Source organism: Pseudoliparis swirei, chromosome 17 (assembly GCF_029220125.1).
Source record: "Pseudoliparis swirei isolate HS2019 ecotype Mariana Trench chromosome 17, NWPU_hadal_v1, whole genome shotgun sequence".
Classification (NCBI taxonomy): Eukaryota; Metazoa; Chordata; class Actinopteri; order Perciformes; family Liparidae; genus Pseudoliparis; species Pseudoliparis swirei.
Window position 1 is genome coordinate 23,749,452 of NC_079404.1, and position 21,737 is coordinate 23,771,188.

Consider the following 21,737-nt stretch of genomic DNA (forward strand, 5'->3'; position numbering starts at 1 on the left):
CGGTTCTTTGTTAGCATCGTTACACCGTGCAGCGTGCCAGCAGCAGATGTAGCGGACTAACATTCAAGCTAACCTAACTTCCCAAACGCTGTGGACATCTGAACGCTGATTGGCCGAGACGCGACACGTCCCATCAAAGATGTTTTATTGCGAAGAAGAGCACCACTTCACATTTTTTCCGCGTCTCACTGAAATCTCAACCGCAGCGGGCCAGGTGAAAAAAATAATAAATCGGAACGCGTCTCTGATATTGTTCAGGGGGCGGGGCCACATGGGGACCACTGCTCAGGAGAGGAAAGCTGTCAGTCTGTTTGTGACGGGTTCATCCACATGCTGACCAGTGGATCTCCAGGACCTTTCCATGACTTTAAACCAAATGTCCATGATTAAACATTTTGTGAAAACTTTCTATACGTGACAAAGTGAGAAGATGTAGTATTTAAAATAACAATGAGAATTCCAAAGCATCCCGTATATATACCGTGTACATTAACATTTGAATAAAACAAATTTGCATTACTTTTCCAAATATTTTGGGATTTTATTTTTTTCAATTACTTTTCTAGGCCTGCTAATAGCCATTTAATAATTCCATGACTTTTCCAGGTTTTCCATGACCGTACGGACCCTGTTTTGAATAAAGGGTTGAAAATTAAAGTTATTTTTTTAAATCCGATTAATCGATAAAATAATCAACCGATTAATCGATTATCAAAATAATCGTTAGTTGCAGCCCTAATATTGATGGATGTTGATGGATATTAATGGATGTTGATGGGTATTGATGGATATTGAAGGATATTGATGGGTATTGATGGATATTGGTGGATGTTGATGGGTATTGATGGATATTGATGAGTATTGATCTCTCGTGCACTAACAGCCTCACGTCGGACCCTCTTGTGTTCTTCCTGCCGTTCCCTCTGCTGTGTTTGTTTGTGTCTCCGGTCCTGAAGGCCCACAAGACCCGGATCACAGTCTAACGTCTGTGTACCCCCCTTCAGCTGCAACGTCACCCACTCCTCCCTCTCCTCTCTCTGTCCCTCTCTCCCTCCCTCCCTCCATCCCTCCCTCACACTGAATCATGTCTCTGCTGTTGCAGGAAATGGGCTGAACGCCCCACAGGCTGTGGAGGGTCCCTCAGACAGGCAGTCCACGATGCCCCCTGGTGTCCCCACGAGGAAGGACAAGAAGGAAATGCCGGTGAGCCACTCGCCTCTCGAGGAAGCTCCTCCTCCTTCTGAACGAGACATTTCATTAATCAACGTTACATTAACGTGTGTGTGTGTGTGTGTCCTAGAAGCCGATCAGTAACGGCCTTCCTCCGACACCCAAAGTCCACGTGAGTAAAAACATTGTATTTGATCTCTGGCTCCACGTCATCGGTTTATTATTATGATATAACCCGGCTCCGCCCCTTGCCCCGCCCCCTCACGAGACTCCTCCCCCTCCTCAGATGGGCGCCTGCTTCTCCAAGGTGTTCAACGGCTGTCCTCTGAAGATCCACTGCGCCACCTCCTGGATCAATCCCGACACCAGAGGTAACCAATGGGAAGGCCGGGTGACCTTAGCCCCGCCCCCTCACAGGAGGCGTGTCTTAAGCTGCTTCCTGCTTTGTGTGCGTTTCAGACCAGTATTTGATATTCGGAGCCGAGGAGGGGATCTACACGTTGAACTTGAACGAGCTGCACGAGACCTCCATGGAGCAGGTATATTAAATATATATTATATATTATGCGTTATTCTCTTGTATGCTAGACGTTGCTGAATATTAATAATCACGCTTTCCAATGACGGGATAAAGATTTTATTTTATTTTTGAGAATAAAGTGCCAGAGATTAGTCAGATAAATCAGAGTAGGAGGAGAGGTTTTTATTTATTTTAGCATTTTGAGAAAAGTAAAAAAATGGAAGAATACATTTATATAATAATTAATAAATGTTCAGAATGAAGTAAAACAATTTAAGAATAAATAATAAATGTTCAGCATTAATTTGTACGAGAATAAATAATAAATGTTGAGAATAAAGTAAAAATATCTAAAAAATAATAATAAATGTTGAGAATAAAGTTTTTAAAATAAATAAATAAATGTTGAGAATAAATAATAACATTTCAGAATAAAGTTAAAAAAATAAGAATATGTATGAGAATAAATAAATGTTGAGAATAAATAATAAATGTTGAAAATAAAGTAAAAATGTGAAGAATACATTTATATGAGAATAAATAATGAATGTTGCGAATATAGTGAAATATAAAAAAGTACAAATATTGTATTTTTAAATTATACAATATGAGAATAAAAGGAACATTTTGAGAATATATTTATATGAGAATAAATATTATTATAATAATATACTTATTGCCTCTTCATCCTCTTCTCTACTTATTGCCTCTTCATCCTCTCTTCCTCCTCTGCAGCTCTTCCCTCGTCGGTGCACCTGGCTCTACGTCATGAACAGTTCTCTTCTCTCCATATCCGGTGAGCTACGACGTTTGAACGCCACACATATAAATATATAAATGTATAAAGGTATAACGGTTTATCCTGGAAGCCGTCTTTACTGTTGGTCTGTCCTCCTCCGCCCAGGAAAAGCCTCCCAGCTGTACTCCCACAGCCTGGGCGGTCTGTTCGAGCAGGCCAGGCAGCTCCAGAAGCTGCCGGTGGCCATTCCCACGCACAAGCTGCCCGAAAAGATGATCCCCAGGTACTCGACGCCACGCCGCTTACCTTTCACCCGCACGCCTCTTTCCATGTGCAAACCCCAAATCATGAGTGATTCCTCCCGTTTGCAGGAAGTATGCGGTGTCCAATAAAATCCCGGACACGAAAGGATGCCAAAAGTGCTGCGTCGGTGAGTTTAAGGGTTTCATATTTAGTAGAAGCACCTTTAGAACAGGGTCAATACGGTCACGGAAAAACCTGGAAAAGTCCTGACATTTTTTTAATGGTTATTTACAGGCCTGGAAAAGTCCATAAAAATAATTTTATCCCAAAAGTCGTGGGAAATTTGTTATATTCACATGTTCATTTACACATTTTGCTTAAAAGATAAAACATATATATATACATATTTATTCTTTAAATCAAACGTATTGTTATTTAAGGTATATACTCGTGTATACACGGAGATTTCACATTTTTGGTGATGCAAATTTGGTTTAAAGTCCTGGAGATCCATTGGTCAGCATGTGTATGAACCCTGTTAGAAGTCCTGCTCGTTTCATGGATGAACATAGAAGAACGTGTAAAATATTAATGTTAATAATTAATAATAACCATACAACGTACCTTCTCTTTCTTCTTTGTCGTTCCCGTGCAGTTCGTAACCCGTACACGGGCCACAAGTACCTGTGTGGAGCCTTCCAGTCCAGCGTCATGCTGTTGGAGTGGGTGGAGTCCATGCAGAGGTTCATGCTCATCAAGGTCAGTTCCCGGATGAAGGGGTGAACACGTTACAGGTGTTGTAAAGTCAAATAAATAATAATAAATACATTTAAATGTAAGCATTAAAAAATGTTTTAAAAAATGTAAATTAATTAATAATTAATTAAATGATTAATTAAAAAATATATATAATTTGAAAAATAATAAATAAATAAATTTAAATGTAAGCATTAAAAAATAAAAATAATGAATTATTAATTAAATAATAAATAAATAAAATTAATTTAATAAATAATAATGAATACATTTAAATGTAAGCATTAAAATGTCTTTAACCCTCTGATGAGGAGAGAAAAATGTATTTTTGACCAAACAAGATTGTTTATCAGCCAGAAGCTGACCATAACCGTCAGATTGTCATCTTTCTGACAGCCCTTGAAATTGTGTTGAAAACGTTTCCTTTAACCAATCTATGTGAAATTCTCCTCGGTGAAACCAGGAAGCCACGGTTGAGTCATCTGAGGCCAACGAGTCACACGGCAACAATTCTGTGAAGATACGACTGAAATTGACGAGAACCAACCAGATTTATTCATGAAATTCAGGAGATTTATTCGTGTCCATGTTGTCCGTCTCGCCGTCTCCGTCCACAGAACATCGACTTCCCGCTGCCGTGTCCGCTGGAGGTCTTTGAGATGCTGGTGGTCCCGGAGCAGACCTACCCTCTGATCTGCGTGGCGGTCAGTAAAGGCACCGAACTCAACCAGGTGGTCCGGTTCGGCACCGTCAACCCAAACTCTACTTCCTCCTGGTTCACGGAAGCAAGTGAGGACCGCGTCCCCGGCTCTGTTGTTAGAGGGTCTAGAAGTGTGTCTGTGTGCGGTAGAGAGTGTGTAGTAGATAGATACAGCCCCCTGGTGGTCAGGAGAGAGAATGCAGCTTTAACACATGAAGCATAGACTTCTATACAACCAGAGGAGTCGCCCCCTGGTGGTCAGGAGAGTTAATGCAGCTTTAACACATGAAGCATAGACTCCTAAAGCACGTGACAACCACTTCCTCCTGTACTGTCCCTTTAAACTAACGTTTCTGTTGAAACACGACGTGACGCTGTCGTCTCTCTGCAGACACGCCTCAGACCTGCGTGATCCACGTCACTCAGCTGGAGAGAGACACCATCTTAGTCTGCCTGGACCGTGAGTCACCTTCAGATCACAACCATGAGCAGCTTTTCATTGCAATGGGTTGACCACCTCTCTCTCTCTCTCTCTCTCTCTCTCTCTCTCTCTCTCTCTCTCCCCTCCCTCCATCCACAGGGAGCATAAAGATCGTGAACCTCCTGGGCCGCTTGAAATCCAGCAGGAAGTTGTCCGCCGAGCTCACCTTCAACTTCCAGATTGAGGCCACCGGTAAAAAAAAAAAAAGAGAAAACAAAGAACTGCAAAAAAATAAAACTCGAGGCGCCAAAAACGTCTTTTTATTGAACTGAAAGCGATGGAACGATGTTTGTTGTTGTTTGTCCTCAGTTTGCCTCCAGGACAGCGTTCTGGCCTTCTGGAGGCACGGCATGCAGGGGCGGAGCTTCAAGACCAACGAGGTGGGAAAACACTCAATACAAAGAACGTAGAGGATTCATTTGCAGGTTTAAACATCGTAAAGATAGGCCACGCCCTCTTTTATTTTGGGGGTTTTAAGGGAAGAGAATATTAAGTCTGTTTTTTCTTTGTTGAGACCGTAGAAAGACGTTTTTATTTAGTTTCAATGACGCGATCTGTGAGATAAAATGACTCATTTAATGTAATTAAAACATTTTTTTTTACCATTTAAGTTCTTTAAATACAAAATGGTTTATTAATAAAAAGCCGAAACCGTCTCACGTGTTCATCAGGTCACGCAGGAGATCTCCGACATCACACGCATCTTCAGACTACTGGGCTCAGACAGGTGAGGACACACACACACATATAAACATACACACACACACACACACACTTGCACACACACGCTAACACCCTCTCTGATGTGTCATCACCGAAGACGTGCCGACTGTAGAGATCCAGACACCGACAGAGGCCGCGCTCTGCCCAGGTACACTCGCTGCTCCAAGCCCCGCCTCTTTTTTCTGTCGGGGGAGGGGGGGAGACTCCCCCGGCGTCGCCGACGTCTCTGATCGGGAGCTTTTTTTTAAGAAACTGTGTCGGGAAGAGAGTTTCTGACGGGATGTTGGCAAAGAACCCCAAATCATCTGTTTTGTTTGAGGGAAAAAAATAAGGAAAAACAATCTTGAGTCAAATCCAGTGAATTAATCTTAATAATATTGTTATAAACCTGCACACACACACACACACACACACATTGAGTCTCTACTGAGCGGATGATTTTGGTGTCTTTATTGTCTTTAATGTGTCCCTCCAAAGAACAGGGCTTCTGCAGTGTACCCTGTGTGGGTTGTTCTGTCGTCTGGGGGTCAGAGGTCAAATACACTGTGACCTTTGACCTTGAGCTAAACTGTGTGTGTGTGTACGTGTGTGTTGTGTTGCAGGGTGGTGGTGCTGGAGAGCCGGCCGACGGACAACCCCACAGCCCACAGCAACCTCTACATCCTGGCCGGCCATGAAAACAGCTACTGAGACACACACGTAAACACACACACACACCACTAATTCAAACCGGTTGGGGAGACACACACACTCACACACACACACTCATTCATCCCAACCGTGGAGATGAGCCGGCTACAGATGTGGGGTTCCTGGTCGTTTTTCTTTTTTTTCTTTTTCTTTTAGTCTTACACGTGTGTTAGTTTCGCGCGTCGTAGTTGGAGGCGGAGCTTAGAAACCTGCTGGGGGGGGGGGCGCCGCCAAGAGTCCTTCCTGAGTCCGTCCCACTGTTATCCTGCACAGAGGTGATGACACTACTTCTACTACTAGTCCTCCACGTACTACTACTACTACTGCTACATGCTACTGCTACATGCTACAATGCTACGTGCGCTAAAGCTTCACTCGAGAGCCATCCTGCACAGAAGTCCCTCAGCGTCTCCGTCTTCCTCCAACCCCCTTTTTTTATTTTATTTTTTACCCTTTATTTATTGTGGCATGATGTAACTTTAACCACCAGGATGACTTTCCTGTTTTTTTTAATTGTTGATTTTTGAAAATATTTTTTTCTTTTAAAGGATACAAATAAAAAGTAAGAAGCTTTTATTGTTTCCCGCCAACTCCGCTCGCGTCGACACACAAAGTGCTTAATTGACCTCTATTTAATTGTTGTAAATATAAATGTAGTATTTTTTTGACGAGAGATGAACACTAATAAAGACGTGTGGGGTCACGTAGGTCGGCGCGCGTCAAACGGACTGACAGGGAGGGGGGGCCGGGGAGGGGGAGGGGGGTGGAATTCACTTCCTGGTTCCCCCCCGATCATGAGACGAGGGTCAGGAGGCAAAGAGCCCGGTGTCTGATGACGTCATAATCCGGAGCCTCGATCGGTTTTAACACATTCTTTTGGTTTTGATGCTCGTTTTGTGCCATGGCAACAGTTACACCGTTTTGTTTTGTTTGTTTGTTTGTTTGTTTTGGATCCCTCATTTTCTTTTTCTTTAATTTCTAAATTTTGCTATTTTTAATTTTTATTTTTAACCACTGGTGTTAAACTTTTGCACAGAGAAACAAATGTGATGTCATTGTAATATATGACCGTGTGTGTGTGTGTGTGTGTGTGGACGTAGAACATGCACATACAAGTGCGTCATATACAGATCTGGTCTTTAACGAGTGAATATTAATACACACTTTACACGGATTTACACGGATTTATTTTTATTCAGCAGAAATGTTTCATGAAAGTACGGAAGCCGGATTCATTTTCTAAAATAATACTAATTAATTCATTGTTTTTGTTGTGATACTAGCACCTCCTCGTGTTATAAATATGAATAAAAGCACAACTTTTTTTTCTTCAAATTATCCTGGGATGAAAAAAGCTACAAAATACATAATTTTTAGAATAATAAATAAAATAAAAAATGTCACCTGTTTCACAGACGTTTAAAAAAAATTACAAATGAGAAATATTACTTCAACGATATTTCTTTCCACCTGTTCTGAAGTCATAAACTCAAGAGAAGGAATCTACTTGGATTTTTCTGACTGGCCTCTCAAGGCTTCCGTACTTAATAATAATAATATTAATAATAATAATAATATAATAGCATTGAACTGAACTTCTGTGTGACGTATAAAAGTAAAATGAGCTGTTCTGTTACCAAGCTAACACACCGAGCACACTGAGGGAAGATTAAACACGCTTAAAAGTTAAATAAAAAGCTGAAGTTGACTAAAGATTTTAAAACTTTTACCATCTAATAACACACAAGTACTTCAGGTGTCCTTTTGGAGAAAAGGACATCTCGGCTCCGTTCACGCTTTCGTTGCTCGTCGCTCAAAACGAGCACGAATCCACTGTGAGGATGTAAATTATTATTATTATTTGTCTTCTTATTTCTTTCTCGCCTGTGAAGTTGTACAGAAACCTTTAAAACGTGAACTTGTTCCAGCGCGTGAGCAGCCACGCGTTGAACCGCTTCATCGTTTAACAAACAACAACTTTGTGTCAAAAGCATCCTGGGTGACTTTGTCCGGCCGTGAAGCCAAAGTAATCACATTTCACATTTAGTCCATTTGCGTTGATTGATTAATATTTTTATTGGAAATAAATGTTTAAATGGGATTAATGTCAAAGAACAAACACTTTTTGTTTTTTTATGTAAACCAAAATATGTTTTTAACATTGTTACAGATACTTTTAGAAACACTACTGAGCTCCTATCCCAGATATTAATAAACTATTCGTCTGATTTGCATGTAAATAATCACAAGTGGAGAAAAAAAGGTATTCTTAATTTTTCTAATTTTTTTCATAACTTTTCATTTTTGAGGGACTTTTTTTCTTTCTTTCTTTTTTACCGAATACGTTTCTGTGGGATTGAATGACTCTTCCATTAATTTTCCCGCCGCCATAAAACCCCACGTTTAGTCCTCAGCCTGAAGGCAACACGGCAATGTTTTTAAAGAAGTCACAGGAACAGCTGGTAACGAGGTCATGGAAAAAAGATCAATTAGTCGTTAAAGTCGCCCGTTAATAACCGATTTGAGTCTGCTCCCGATACACAAACAACAACAACAACGGTCTCCTCTGTTCCATCGCGTCACCTTTTGTCTTTTTTGTTTTTCATGATGCAACGCACACGTTATGTACATAGTGTAAAATAAAAATGGGTTTGTTTTACATACTGTATAATTGCCTATATTTTGTTTCAGAAGTGTAACAGATTTATGAGATGACAGGTTAACACATTAAAAGAAAAGAAGGAACTCAAACCTTTCGGCTTTTGTTTTTTTTCTCACACGAAAAAAACTCCCAAATGTTTTTCTACCGGCTGAAACATTTTATTAGGAGCTCATGTTTTAGATAAAAAGGGTCGATTCCAAAGAAAGTTCAAGCTTCAATAATCTATCTGCTCATACCTTTATTTCATTTCTTGCCACGTTAAATGAGTTGTGATAATAACTTCAAGTCAAACAATCACATGTTCAGTTATTGACCTTTATTCATAACCTTTATTTAACCTTCTCGATTGTCACATTTCTCTCTTTCCGATGCATAAAGAGACAAAAAAAAACATTTAATGCTCAAACACACATAAACTCACACAGCTAATCAGAGCTGAATGTTTATAGTCCTGAGTTTACGCACAATATAATACTTCCTGGTTATGGGTGAAGGCATTTATCAGTGAAACACACGTTAACCAATTTTAAAAAAAAGTTTATATATTTTGGTTTGTGCAGATTTGAAAGTTTGGGAGCAAATAAAACCTTAAAAAAAATACAAAGTAAAGAAAGTAGAAAGTGGAGGTAGAGCAGCGCTATTTACAGAGCAGGATAGATGGGGTTAAACTGCCCCCTAGTGGACACATTTAAAATAATCACATTTATATTGTTTTAGCTCAAAGTTAGCGGCTAACGGAACTACCAGTACACACACACACTGCTGTACCTTTCCACGAGATTGTCTACTTCATACTCACATGTCACCTTCACCTGTGTCGATGTGTGCAGGTGTTGTTGAACTCTTCATATTCGTGAGATCGAAAGAAAATAAGAATAAAACGCAAAAAGAGAGCGACACGTGTTTATCTCATGTTGTCCTTCGCGTTTGGAAAATGATGAGCGGAAACGTCGCTAAGCCAAAATGGTGTTTATCTGTGCAGCATAACTAATAACTTATATAGTGGCGACAACCTTGTGTAATAAAGGTGTCATAAACAAGTTTACACTGATCAGTTCATACCGCTGTTCCACGGTTGATCTCCAGATGGGCCGGTTTGGGGTGTTTCTCATGTTCACCGTTCTCTGGTGTCTTCTCACCTCCCTTCTCTTTCTTCTCGTCACTGGTCCTGTTGGGGAGAGAGAGCATGGGGGGGGGGGGGGGGGGGGGGGGTTCATTTCTTCCTCTTTTCATCTCATTCATGTGCATATTATTCCATCCTTACTTTTTCTTGAAGAGCTTCTTGAAGGAGCTCCTGAAGCCTCCTTTGTCTTGCTTCCGACTCCTCTCGCTGAAGTGGGCGTGGTTATTCTCCTCGGCCCCGCCCTTCCACTTTGACTCCTCCCCCCACGATTGAAACCCAGAGTCCTTGTGGGGTTGAACACAATATTATTATGTCACCATGATTCCGTACCTTTTTTAAAGCTTCGCGGTGAATATATATTGATTGGTTGACTACCCACAATGCTGAGCGGCCCATGCAGGTCATCGCCCTGTTTGTCGATGTCCGCTCGGTTCCCCGGGGGGCTGTGGACCCTACGGGACGGGGTGGGACACCCTTTGCTGCCTTGGCGCTCCAGCTTGGCATGGCTGCCCAGTCCCACCCTCTGGAGGTGGTCTGACAGCGGACCCCCATCCAGACCCCCCACGGTGTTGTCCATCTGCAGGCCGTTCAGCGACTAGAACGGCCAGAGAAGACAGACACACTGTTCATGTTTTCAGAATCCTTCTCTCTACGTACAACCTGAGGAATACAGATGCTACCTGGAACCATAGAGGTTTCTTTGGCTTGTCCCCATATATACGAGAACCATCTTTCATTCTGGAACCCCCAACTTAAAGGGTTCCACCCAGAACCACCTATGAGCGCTACTACACAGACCTCATCTGTGGGGTAATGGTTCCACCTAGAACCCTCTATGAGCACTACACAGAACTCATTGGTGGTGTAATAGTTCCACCCAGAACCCTCTCCGGAGGTTCAATCCAGAACCTTTCCCCCTTTAACTGCTGTGTTCACAGCATTCTCTTTTAAACACCCATACCTTCAACTATCCTTGAAGAACTCTTTCTTTGGATGAAAGGGGTTCTTCGTGGAACCTTTAGTCTTCAGATGGTTCTGTGTAGAACTTCAGCCCTTCAGGTTGAACCCTTTTTTGAAAACCTTATTTCTAAGCGTGAACACAAGCGGGCTCACCTTGCTCTTGCGCTGGCTGGCCTGTAGGGGGCGATGCTGATTGCGGCGCATCATTACGGCTTCATCCGGAGACACGCATCCTCTGTTGGGCAGTTTGGAACCGTTGCCGTGGCTTCCGCCGTTGCCAAAGGCGTCGCGGATCGTCGACACGTTGGCCGCCGTCGCGTAGTGCGACGCCGCGGGCGCTTTGGGGCACTTTGCGATGTCGATGGAGGAATCCGAAGAGGCGGAGGAGCAGCGGTCGAACATGGGCACGTCGTGAAGGGAGCCTCGGTCCTCCTCGTAGAGGCTCTCCATCCGCGGAGGGTCTGGAGGGAGGAGGAACTCTCCGAGGGCGTCGGCCAGAGCAGAGCCCGGTTGAACATGGCGGAAGTCTGCGGGTCTGAAGGGCAGGTGACGCTGGAACGACATGGCCGTCTCAGACGCCTCGCTCTCTGGGATACTGCCGAGACCTGAAAGCCATATCCAGGAGTGCATTGAAGGGAATTAGTCCAAATTTGCCAGAAAATGTCTTCATTCAAGAGGGGCCTTGACGACGCAGACCCTTACCGGGGTGGATCGGTAAACCAAAGTCTCCTTGATGTGTCCTTGAGCAATAGACATCATTCACACCAACTCCAAGCGTGCTACCCAAAAGGGTTCGGTATGCTCCAAAAGAAGTACTTTCTATGAAGTCTGAACAAGTTTGGCACCGTTCAAAGGCTGGACGAGATGTTAGTGAAAAGTTAAAGGGATACCAACGCACACTTTCAGATGCACTTGGATTCAGATCGTACGGTCGCCTCCACAAGACACGTACACTCCGATCGCAGGGATGTGCAGACAAGTAATACCGTGCCTCTTCTCGGATGCAGTGACATGGAGCCGTTTGATGGGACAGGATTGGGAGACGGAGATGTTCCACTTCCTCAACTGAAGGCTATGACTGATTATGGGACTCATTTCAACCCCTTTGCATCTTTGCACCTGAAACATGTGCCGTTAAGCAGCTAAAGTGGAGTTGGACGAGCCCTAAATGCTCTTGCGTCATGCACTTCAGCTCATGGCCTAAGAATGACGCGCTCCTGACCTGTCAGACTGCTATGCAGCGGGCGTGCCGGTTGGATCAAATACTGCTCAACAAACGGACGCCTCCTATAAAACTCCTAGCATTCTATTTTAACCAGAAGCTTCCGTGACCACACACACACCTGTTGGTTTGTGGTTCCGCGAGTCCAGGTCCGGGCTGAAGAAAGGGAGCTGGGGGGGCCACTCCGAGTCGTAACGGTGAGTCTCGGGATCCCGGTCCCACTCCTGGAAACGATGGGACTGGATCTGCTCCAGAAGGCTCCGCTTCACCTGGTTGGCCTGTTCTCTGTGAGGACAATCCACACAAGAGGCTTCATCATGGAGCTGGGTTAGGGTGAGCTGAGCCACCGGGAAGTTAAGGATGCCCAAAAACACTCACAAAATGGCGCCGTTGCGTGGGTACGGGGAGCCAATGTTGTTGGCTTGAATCCCACTTTCCACCGTCTTCAACAGCTGAGTCACGGTGGACCTGCGGGGGCCATGGACCGACACGCTGACTCAACGGCGAGAACACGTCGTGTCATGTGATGCTGTCTTTCTGCAGTAATCCTGACCTCGTCACCTCCTTGCGGTTGAGCAGCAGGAGCTCCTGGTTGTGCTGCAGGAGGTGGTGGTACTGAGCCGTGAAGGAGCGGAGATGTTGGATGCCGACCAGCAGCAGGTAGTAGTCCGGGTGCTCTGCATTGGTCTGCCTCAGCAGCCCCTGCACACACACACACACACACACACACACACACACACACACACACACACACACACACACAGAGATACAGCCCTACTCATTGTATGAAACGCACCACACACTGTTGTAGTGATCTAACCTGCAGCAGCAGCAGGTACTCGGGGATCCTCTGAACCGGCTGAAGGAGTAGGGTGTGGAGGGAGGGTCTGGATTCGTCGCCCATTATTTCACTCTGACAGAAGCAGGTAGAAGCATTGAGACTTTATTAGCGGCGGCTACGAGGGAGTTCTACGCTAGTTGCCTAGGCGCCACAGGGATTGCTTCTCTTTTCATCCCCTTCTCTCACATCCTGTCCCTGTTGCATCATCTAAGGCAGTGCACTACTCCCTGATGTCCTCCATCGTGTCCATATGTGCGTTACCTCCAGGAAGGCAGAAGACTTCATGGAGCCGGAGGCGAGCACGGAGACGACCGACAGACAGTCCGGGAGCTCCTTCAGGTAGGAGACGTAAAAGTCCAAGAAGTCGCTCTGTGGAGAGAAAGTCTGGGTTTACATTCACTACTTCCAGCACATCGTATAATTTGCGTCTAATTCGTATTTAAATGTAAAGACGAGAAACTAGACAAATAAAATAACGATAAAAAAAGGTTTGATGTTGGATTTTGACATTATAGGAGGTCAAATAAACGACTAAATGTGCTTGTAGTTAGAAGATTCCTTTCATTCTATGTATTTATTTCGGGCTTTCCGTGAGCGAAGATCCACAATGCATTGCCAACCTTCCTTGATTGTGTTTAAATAGATCGGTGTTCCTACCAATTACCTCATTCCCTCCCGATCCCTCAGAGCCAGTTAGCCACACATTGGCTCTAATGGCCGCGTTAGCTGTTTGTTTTTAGCAGCCGAGCTTTGCAACCGCCGAATATCACAAAACACAGTAACGTTGTCGAGAGACAACAAACATCTCTGTTGTCTCGCTCCACATGGCTCCGCTGGAATTTGACATTTCATTTAAGGTCCGGATTGAAACTCATTAGGACCGGCCCGGTCACAAGACCCGAACTTTTGAACTGCAAATGTCGAGTTTTGTTATTTACGAGCGATTAAACTGGAGGGCCAACACTTTATATTTTTTTACGTGGTTGTTAAAAATATCCACAGAAATTCCAGATAATTCTGGAGATGTTCACGTTTGGTGCTCCACAGAGAGACGATTCTACTCCGGGGTTATTTCGGAGGCTGTGGTTTGTGGTGTTGGTGTATTTAATTTAATTTTTACAAAAAAATATTACAAGAATCAGCAAAAAAAAGTGCAAACAAGAGATTCAAGAATCCAAACAAAAATAAATGAATAAATAAATAGATAATAATAATAAAGAGGAAAAAATAATATGATAAACAACATTTCCTACACTTTATTATTTCCCTTATTGTTTTTGCTATTTATTGAAGTGCCATGCTGTCAATCAACATGGATTTTTTAAAGAGTGATTTAATATGCTTATAAAAATAATAAATACAAACAGAAGTCAATGAAACAATATATCTGAAAATTAAAGAAATGCTAATAAGTATTCTAGTTATAATTCTTATATGTATATATATAAATTTTTACAATACATATAAATATATTTTATTTATATATATATATAAGATATATATTATATATATCAAATTATATATATATATATATATAAATCTATGACTGGTGGGCACAGTTTTGCAGTGCACCTCTTTGCTGGTGAGCCTCATGAACACATCTCCCATGATGCCTTGCCACTGGCTCTTGAGCACGCGTTCCTGCAGAGTGTGAAGCAGCTCAAGGTGCTGCTGGATCAGGAACCTCAGGGTGCTGGGAAACGGCCTGAGGACGGCGAGAAAGAGGAGAAGGTGGTGAAAACTTTCTCTGTTCATACAGAAGAAACAAGACGACCAACGTGGGAACATCACTTTAAAGTGCGTCTGGCTGCAGGTTAGAACAAATGCAATCAATTAAAAATACCATTTGCACCTCCTTCATTGGCGCCGGGGGCCACGTGTATTTGTATCTTAAGCCGTGATCCCATTACAAGGAGAGACTCCCTCCTTTAAAGAGCATCTTCTCGCTCCCACTCGTGTTTATAACCTGCTTTTATTTGATTAGAGGGTTTCCTGTCATCCACTGACTGAGCTCAGGAATTAGATCAGCAGCCTCTCCTGGAATAACTAGATTTCAGACACAAAGATAGAAATAGATAAAGATTTTTATTGGGTTTTCAGGGTCATATCTATGGACAGATCTTCTCTGTACGTTCTGCGTTTCTAAGACCTTCTGATTTCTGGATTTCGAGCCTACCGCTTGCCTATGCCGCCGAGGCCGTCGGAGCCGTTGAAGGAGATGTTGGCCTTCAGCAGCAGAGACAGGTGAGACACGTAAACCCTCTCCGACTCCAGCAGCTCCAGAGCCACTCGCTGTCTCTTGCCTGCAGAAACACACGGATTCAGCTTTAGATGACGTCATTGTTTTGGGCTTTGGACGATGTCGTCTGTGATGACTGAAGAAAAATGAGAAAAAAAACTATATTTCTGCTTTAAACGTCTGTTTGAATGTTAAAGGAGAAGTTCGACATTTTGGAAAATTCTTTCCGTTTCAAATTTAAGGCCTGGAGACGGGCCAGAGTTAGCTTAGCTTAGCATAGTGACTGGAAACGGAGGGAAACGGCTAGCCTGGCTCTATCCACCAACCAGTGGCTCTAAATAACTTCAGAAAACAGATTTTCTCCTGGAGCCTCCTCCCTGCAATGCATTCTGGGAGCAGTTCCATCATCTCTTGTGGTATTCCCTCACTGTTTTCCGTCGGGATGCCGAGCGTCTCCGCGTCGTCTCGGCTCCGCCTCCTCTCGCCCCAGGCCGGAGGCGTGGACGGGCAGCCTCTCCGCTGCTGGGCCTCCTGCTCCGAGACGGAGGCTGCAACAAAAACACATCCCATGTGGGTATGTTGACTTGAGCTTCCTCCTCCTCCTCCTCCTCTTCTTCAGTCCTCACACAGACTCACTGTGGGTGGACGTGGCGCTCCTCTGCGGTGAGCTGCCGAGCGGCGGGCCGGAGAAGAAGTGCTGGATGGTACTGAGGTCCGAGATGTGTTCCTCCAGAACATCTGCCCTGGAGTTCCTTCTGCATTTGGACCGATGGGAAAAAAAACAGATTAAAACTTATTTTACAAAAGCTTTTTGTTCAGAGGACAAAAACTCGACATATATAGAAATATTAAAAAACTAGAAATCAGTGATAAGAACGCAATAGAGGAACTTATAATGTATTTCTGTGGATATCTGTGCCGTGTTTATATATATATATATATAATATTTATATATATAATATGTATATATTAGAAATATGTATTATATATATTATATATAATGTATATATATATTATAAATATGTATTCTATATATATATATATAATATTTATATATACACACACACACAGTATATTCCATATGTTGGCGTCCTACCTGTGTGGAACAAAGATGAAGTCTTTGGTGCTCTCTGACGACAGCAGCTCGATCCTCCGCTGCACCTCCCTCTGCCGGCTGGAGACGTCATGTATGTGCAGCAGCGCCGCATTAAGCTCCTCCTACCAGCACATTGCACCAATTATCAGTCTCATTGCAGTGTCATTGTCCGTGGGCCTGAAACTCGTCGCGTTGCAATATCTAGTGAAGCAGTTTTAATCCATTTTACTTGTATACTGGCGGCTGGCTAGTTGGTTAGCTCGCTTGCTAACTCCACTGTGTGTGTGTGTGTGTGTGTACCTGGAACGTGTTCAGTGAGTTCTTGAGGCTCATGATCTTGTCGTCCACGTCGCTCTGGTGGGCTCGGAGCTCCGCCTCCAGGCCTCGGTCCCTGTGGCGCAGCTCGCACAGCTCCGTGAGGGCGCCGTGGAGCCCCTCGCGCAGCTCCGCCACCAGGCCCTGCAGCTGCATCACAAGGACACGTTTCGTGAATGTTGTTTCTCCATGAAGCCTCCGGTTGTCACGTGAACTCCTCTTGTTCTGATGTTTGTGTCTCTGAATTCATTCCGTTTTTATTTTGTTATTTTAGGTCCAGGAGTATTTTAGGTCTCATTTTTCAATCGGTTTATTTTTGTAATCAATGTATTTTGGTTTCTCAGACATCAATTATCTCTCTCTCTTTCCCTCTCTCTCCCTCTCTCTCTCGGGCTCTCCCTCTCTCTCTCTCGGGCTCTCTCTATCTCCCCCTCTCTCTCTCTCTTTCCCTCTCTCCCCCTCTCTCTCTCTCTCTCCCCCTCTCCCCCTCCCTCCCTCCCTCTCTCTCTCTCTCTCTCTCTCTCTCCCTCTGTCTCTCTCTCTCTCCCCCCCTCTCTCTCAGGTCTTTATTTAATTTGATCAAGTTCAGCCAACGTTTTTGATCTTTTTGAAGGATCTTTGATTTCCTGACACAATGTTTATAAGTTCATAACTTGAACTTTTAGTTGTTGTTTTTCTCTAATCTGATTCTCTAAATAATCCACACTAACAACTGAAATCACATTAATTACAGCCACAACAACAACAACAACAGCGGTTACGCGTAAAGGAGTCAGCTGGTTGTGTGACGAGTGTTATTCCATGTATTTGTGTTTATGGCAGTAAAAGTCCTCTGTTCTTTGTTTTATTGATTTCATTTTAAAGCCTTGAAAGGTTTTAATCCCGTTTTTAAAATAAGTATGACGTCATCGTCCCCGTCCCACAAATAATATGACGATCCCAGTGAGCTGAAAAGCCTGAAGTGAAGTCTACATTCGTTAAGAAGGTCACATGACACACGTCACATGGTCCAGACGCCCAAAGTATCAAATGAAATGTTAAAATGATTTTATTACCTGAACGACCTCACGGTTCATCTCCGCCGCTTCTTCCTCTTTATCTAGAAGAAGAAGAAGATTTATCTACTTCAAACCCTCAGAGAGATCTCACTTCTCACCGACGAGACGCAAAGGTCAAAAGTGTTCTGCTCCCTAGTTGTGTTGTGTCTTTGTAGTTGTTGTGTGTCTCTTTGTAGTTGTTCGTGTCTTTGTAGTTTTGTGTCTCTTTGTAGGTGTGTGTCTCTTTGTAGTTGTTTGAGTCTCTTTGTAGTTGTTTGTGTCTTTGTAGTTTTGTGTCTCTTTGTAGGTGTCTCTTTGTAGTTGTTTGAGTCTCTTTGTAGTTGTTTGTGTCTTTGTAGTTTTGTGTCTCTTTGTAGGTGTGTGTCTCTTTGTAGTTGTTTGAGTCTCTTTGTAGTTGTGTGTCTCTTTGTAGTCGTTGCGTGTCTCTTTGTAGTTGTTGCGTGTCTCTTTGTAGTTGTTTGAGTCTCTTTGTAGTTGTTGTGTGTCTCTTTGGGACATTGTGTGTCTCTTAGTAGTTGTGTCGTGTCTCTTGGTAGTTGTGTGTCTCTTTGTAGTTCTTTGAGTCTCTTTGTAGTTCTTTGAGTCTCTTTGTAGTTCTTTGAGTCTCTTTGTAGTTGTTGTGTGTCTCTTAGTAGTTGTGTCGTGTCTCTTGGTAGTTGTTGTGTGTCTCTTTGTAGTTCTTTGAGTCTCTTTGTAGTTCTTTGAGTCTCTTTGTAGTTATTGTGTGTCTCTTAGTAGTTGTGTCGTGTCTCTTGGTAGTTGTTGTGTGTCTCTTTGTAGTTGTTTGAGTCTCTTTGTAGTTGTGTGTCTCTTAGTAGTTGTTGTGTGTCTCTTGGTAGTTGTTGTGTGTCTCTTTGTAGTTCTTTGAGTCTCTTGGTAGTTGTTGTGTGTCTCTTTGTAGTTCTTTGAGTCTCTTTGTAGTTGTTGTGTGTCTCTTAGTAGTTGTGTCGTGTCTCTTGGTAGTTGTTGTGTGTCTCTTTGTAGTTCTTTGAGTCTCTTAGTTGTTGTGTCTCTTTGTAGTTCTTTGAGTCTCTTTGTAGTTGGTGTGTGTCTCTTTGTGGACACACCTCCTAGCTTGACGGCCACAGGACGAGTCCCAGCCGTCATGTGACGGCTCCTCCTCCCCTGCAGGAGCCGTCCTCCATGTTGTGGCCGCGTTGCTCTTGCAGCCGGACAGGCGGCTGCTTGTGTGAACGCACAAAGCTCGTGTTTGTGTTTGTTTGTGGAGTAAATGTCGACATCGCAGAGCGCCGTCTGGAATACGTGCGTGGCGTATATATTATCGCGTGATTGCGTAACATTTAGTAACTGGCGGAGCACAAAGAAGATGACGACCTTCAGCTGCCGTGTCCATGTGACCTCCACACGGAGACGAGGGGGCTGAATCCATTCACTCAGTGATCGCCGATAAGGAAACGCATGACGCTCCATTGTGCGTTCATTGAAAGTAACGGACCAACAACATTAGAGCTAACGCTGTGACACGAGCTAATGCTCAGCACGCCGCGCGGGGAATCCAGTTAACGCTAATGTGTTGAAGGGATGTATGGATTATTGATCAGGCCCAACGTGTCAGGGGCCCTCTGGCCTTCACCTGCAGAACATCACTCAGAGAGACACAAAACAACTACAAAGAGACACAACTACAAAGAGACACAAAACAACTACAAAGAGACACAAAACAACTACAGAGACACCAAACAACTACAAAGAGACACAAAACAACTACAAAGAGACAACACAACTACAAAGAGACAACACAACTACAAAGAGACAAAACAACTTCAAAGAGACAAAACAACTACAAAGAGACACAAAATAACTACAAAGAGACACAAAACAACTACAAAGACACAACAACTACAAAGAGACACAACAACTTCATAGAGACAAAACACTACTACAAAGAGACACAAAACAACTACAAAGAGACACAACAACTTCATAGAGACAAAACACTTCTACAAAGAGACACAAAACAACTACAAAGAGACACCAAACAACTACAAAATGAATACAAATGTGCAGCAGAGTTGTCTCATTGAGTTCGAAGGATGTGTTCTCTGTATCTTTAGCGTGTTTAAACACTTTGTTTAGCTTGTGTAAACACTTTGTTTAGCGTGTTTCTCCTGAAGCCACGAGCTTCAGTGTATTTATTCATGCGGCGGTCTCAGCTCATTGAAGATGTGTCAGCATGTCTGTCAGTACAGAAAAGCTGGAGAATATTCAGGTGACTTTAGTCATTGAATCTTTTGAAGTCGAGTGTAGCTGGAGCACCTGAAGAATCAATCAGTTTAACCCTTTAAATCCATTGATTATTGGAGGAAATACACAGGATTATTAATAAAGACTAACAAACAAACCAGCAGCTTCTCCTTCAAAGTTCTTCAGAAGGTTTCTGTTGAGTCCAGCTGGACCTTCGGACACGTCCTCCATGTTGTCCACAGCTTCCGTTTGGCCGTTCTCCATGTTCAGGTATCCGGTTCTGATCCGGTCCGGTCCAGTCCAGTCCGCCTCAGAGCCGTCCGGTCCTGACGTCCTCCGATCCCGTCGGTCTGCTCGTCTGACGTGTTTCCCTCTGAAGAAGCCGACAGAAAGCATGTGAGTCCTATCATTTCCCTTTCAACACAAACACACCCTTGTCTCCGGAGACGAGAGGGACATGGGAACGCCGCTGCGGAGAGAGCGCGCTCTGTTCATCGGGCGCCGCTGACCCGTTGGGCTGACGCAGGCGTGACCCGGCTGGGAATGGAGGGTCCAGGTGAGTGTGGTGGTCCTCTGCTGCAGGGGAGGCTGAAGGTCTTCTGCATGGAAAGAAGTCGGTTGTAGATATTAATCTGATTATTTCGGGTGGTTCGACCTCCTGTTCCTCATGAAGAGAGTCAGGTCAGAGGTCAGCATGTGGAACGGCAACAGCTCTGGGAGAAGTGTCATGGCTGCAGGGCTTTTTAGTGAAAACAATCTGTGGAAGGTTAAAGCATTATTATTATTAATTGTCAGGGGTGCACATAACTGGTACGCATGCGCGAAAATAATCAACAATGCGTAATGCCACTTGTGTTACTTAGCGACTTTGCGTCCTGACCGATCTGATGTTGGTCGTCTCTAACCAGCAGCGTGTCATTCTGTCTCTACGTGTCGCGTTAACTCTTCTCGGCTCTCCGACTCGCGCGCCGCAGAGCTCCGATGCCGGCGTGTGCGCGCACATCGGGACGAAAAAAAGTCATATACATATATATTATTACATTACATTACATGTCATTTAGCAGACGCTTTTATCCAAAGCGACTTACAATAAGTGCATTTCAACCTAGAGTACAAACTAAGAACAACAAGAATACAGGAAGTAACATTTCCTCAACATAGTCGAACTACAAAAGTACCATAAGTAAGTGCTATCTAAGTGCCACTGAAGTGCTAATCTGTGTTTTAATCCAGATATAGTCGGAAAAGGTGTGTTTTCAGTCTCCGACGGAAGATGTAGAGACTTTCTGCTGTCCTGATGTCAGTGGGGAGCTCGTTCCACCACTGAGGAGCCAGGACAGCAAACAGTCTGGGTTTCGAGTGATTAGCTCGAGGTGCAGTAGTCACAAGACGATTGGCTGTTGCCGAGCGGAGCGAACGTGCCGGGGTGTACGGTGTGACCATATCCCGGATGTAGACGGGGCCCAATCCGTCTAGAGCACGGTACGCCAGGACCAGTGTTTTGAAGCGGATGCGAGCAGCCACCGGTAACCAGTGGAGAGAGCGGAGGAGCGGAGTGGTGTGGGTGAATTTCGGGAGGCTGAAGACCAGTCGAGCTGCTGCATTCTGGATGAGCTGCAGGGGTCGGATGGCCTTAGCAGGTCGACCAGCCAGGAGGGAGTTGCAGTAGTCAAGGCGTGAAATGACCAGAGCCTGGATCAGAACCTGCGCCGCCTTCTGAGTAAGAAGAGGCCGTATTCTCCTGATGTTGTGCAGCATGTACCTACAGGAACGCGTCGTCGCAGCGATGTTGGCCGTCAGGGAGAGTTGACTGTCGAGTGTCACCCGAGGTTCCTGGCAGTCAGGGTAGGGGCCAACACAGAGCTGTTGAAGGTGATAGTCAGGTCGTGGGTGGGGGAGCCTTTCCCTGGAAGGAATAGTAGCTCGGTCTTGTCAGGGTTGATCTTCAGGTGGTGAGCAGACATCCACTGAGAGATGTCAGTCAGACAGGCAGA

General features: G+C 44.1%; 2 protein-coding genes across 7 annotated transcripts in view; one reads left to right on the forward strand and one right to left on the reverse strand.

The window, feature by feature from the left end:
• The window catches only part of LOC130207452 (mitogen-activated protein kinase kinase kinase kinase 3-like), a 39,985-nt gene extending 31,212 nt beyond the window's left edge, over positions 1-8,773 (forward strand). For 4 of the 6 annotated variants that reach the window (XM_056436074.1, XM_056436077.1, XM_056436078.1 and 1 more), the window contains 15 exons: positions 1,103-1,203; positions 1,301-1,342; positions 1,457-1,541; positions 1,630-1,709; positions 2,426-2,486; positions 2,595-2,712; positions 2,801-2,859; positions 3,328-3,431; positions 4,046-4,217; positions 4,520-4,588; positions 4,709-4,801; positions 4,919-4,989; positions 5,281-5,336; positions 5,430-5,480; positions 5,935-8,773. In XM_056436074.1, the coding sequence (XP_056292049.1) occupies positions 1,103-1,203; positions 1,301-1,342; positions 1,457-1,541; positions 1,630-1,709; positions 2,426-2,486; positions 2,595-2,712; positions 2,801-2,859; positions 3,328-3,431; positions 4,046-4,217; positions 4,520-4,588; positions 4,709-4,801; positions 4,919-4,989; positions 5,281-5,336; positions 5,430-5,480; positions 5,935-6,022 (1,250 nt within the window). In that variant the 3' untranslated portion in view covers positions 6,023-8,773. The remainder of the gene's footprint in view (positions 1-1,102; positions 1,204-1,300; positions 1,343-1,456; positions 1,542-1,629; positions 1,710-2,425; positions 2,487-2,594; positions 2,713-2,800; positions 2,860-3,327; positions 3,432-4,045; positions 4,218-4,519; positions 4,589-4,708; positions 4,802-4,918; positions 4,990-5,280; positions 5,337-5,429; positions 5,481-5,934) is intronic. The other 2 variants (XM_056436075.1, XM_056436079.1) reach the window with 1 other exon arrangement.
• Positions 8,774-8,980: 207 nt separating this feature from the next.
• Positions 8,981-20,207, reverse strand: arhgef33 (Rho guanine nucleotide exchange factor (GEF) 33). The gene is made up of 17 exons (XM_056435642.1): positions 19,902-20,207; positions 17,536-17,579; positions 16,466-16,630; positions 16,166-16,287; positions 15,706-15,824; positions 15,498-15,617; positions 15,007-15,133; positions 14,403-14,535; positions 13,092-13,199; positions 12,810-12,902; positions 12,543-12,691; positions 12,368-12,457; positions 12,111-12,274; positions 10,921-11,372; positions 10,187-10,402; positions 9,949-10,091; positions 8,981-9,852 (listed from the first exon to the last, which is right to left on the reverse strand). The coding sequence occupies exons 1-17, from the start codon at positions 20,137-20,139 to the stop codon at positions 9,741-9,743; spliced, it is 2,595 nt and encodes an 864-aa protein (XP_056291617.1). The 5' UTR covers positions 20,140-20,207; the 3' UTR covers positions 8,981-9,740.
• Between the last annotated feature and the right edge of the window lie 1,530 nt (positions 20,208-21,737).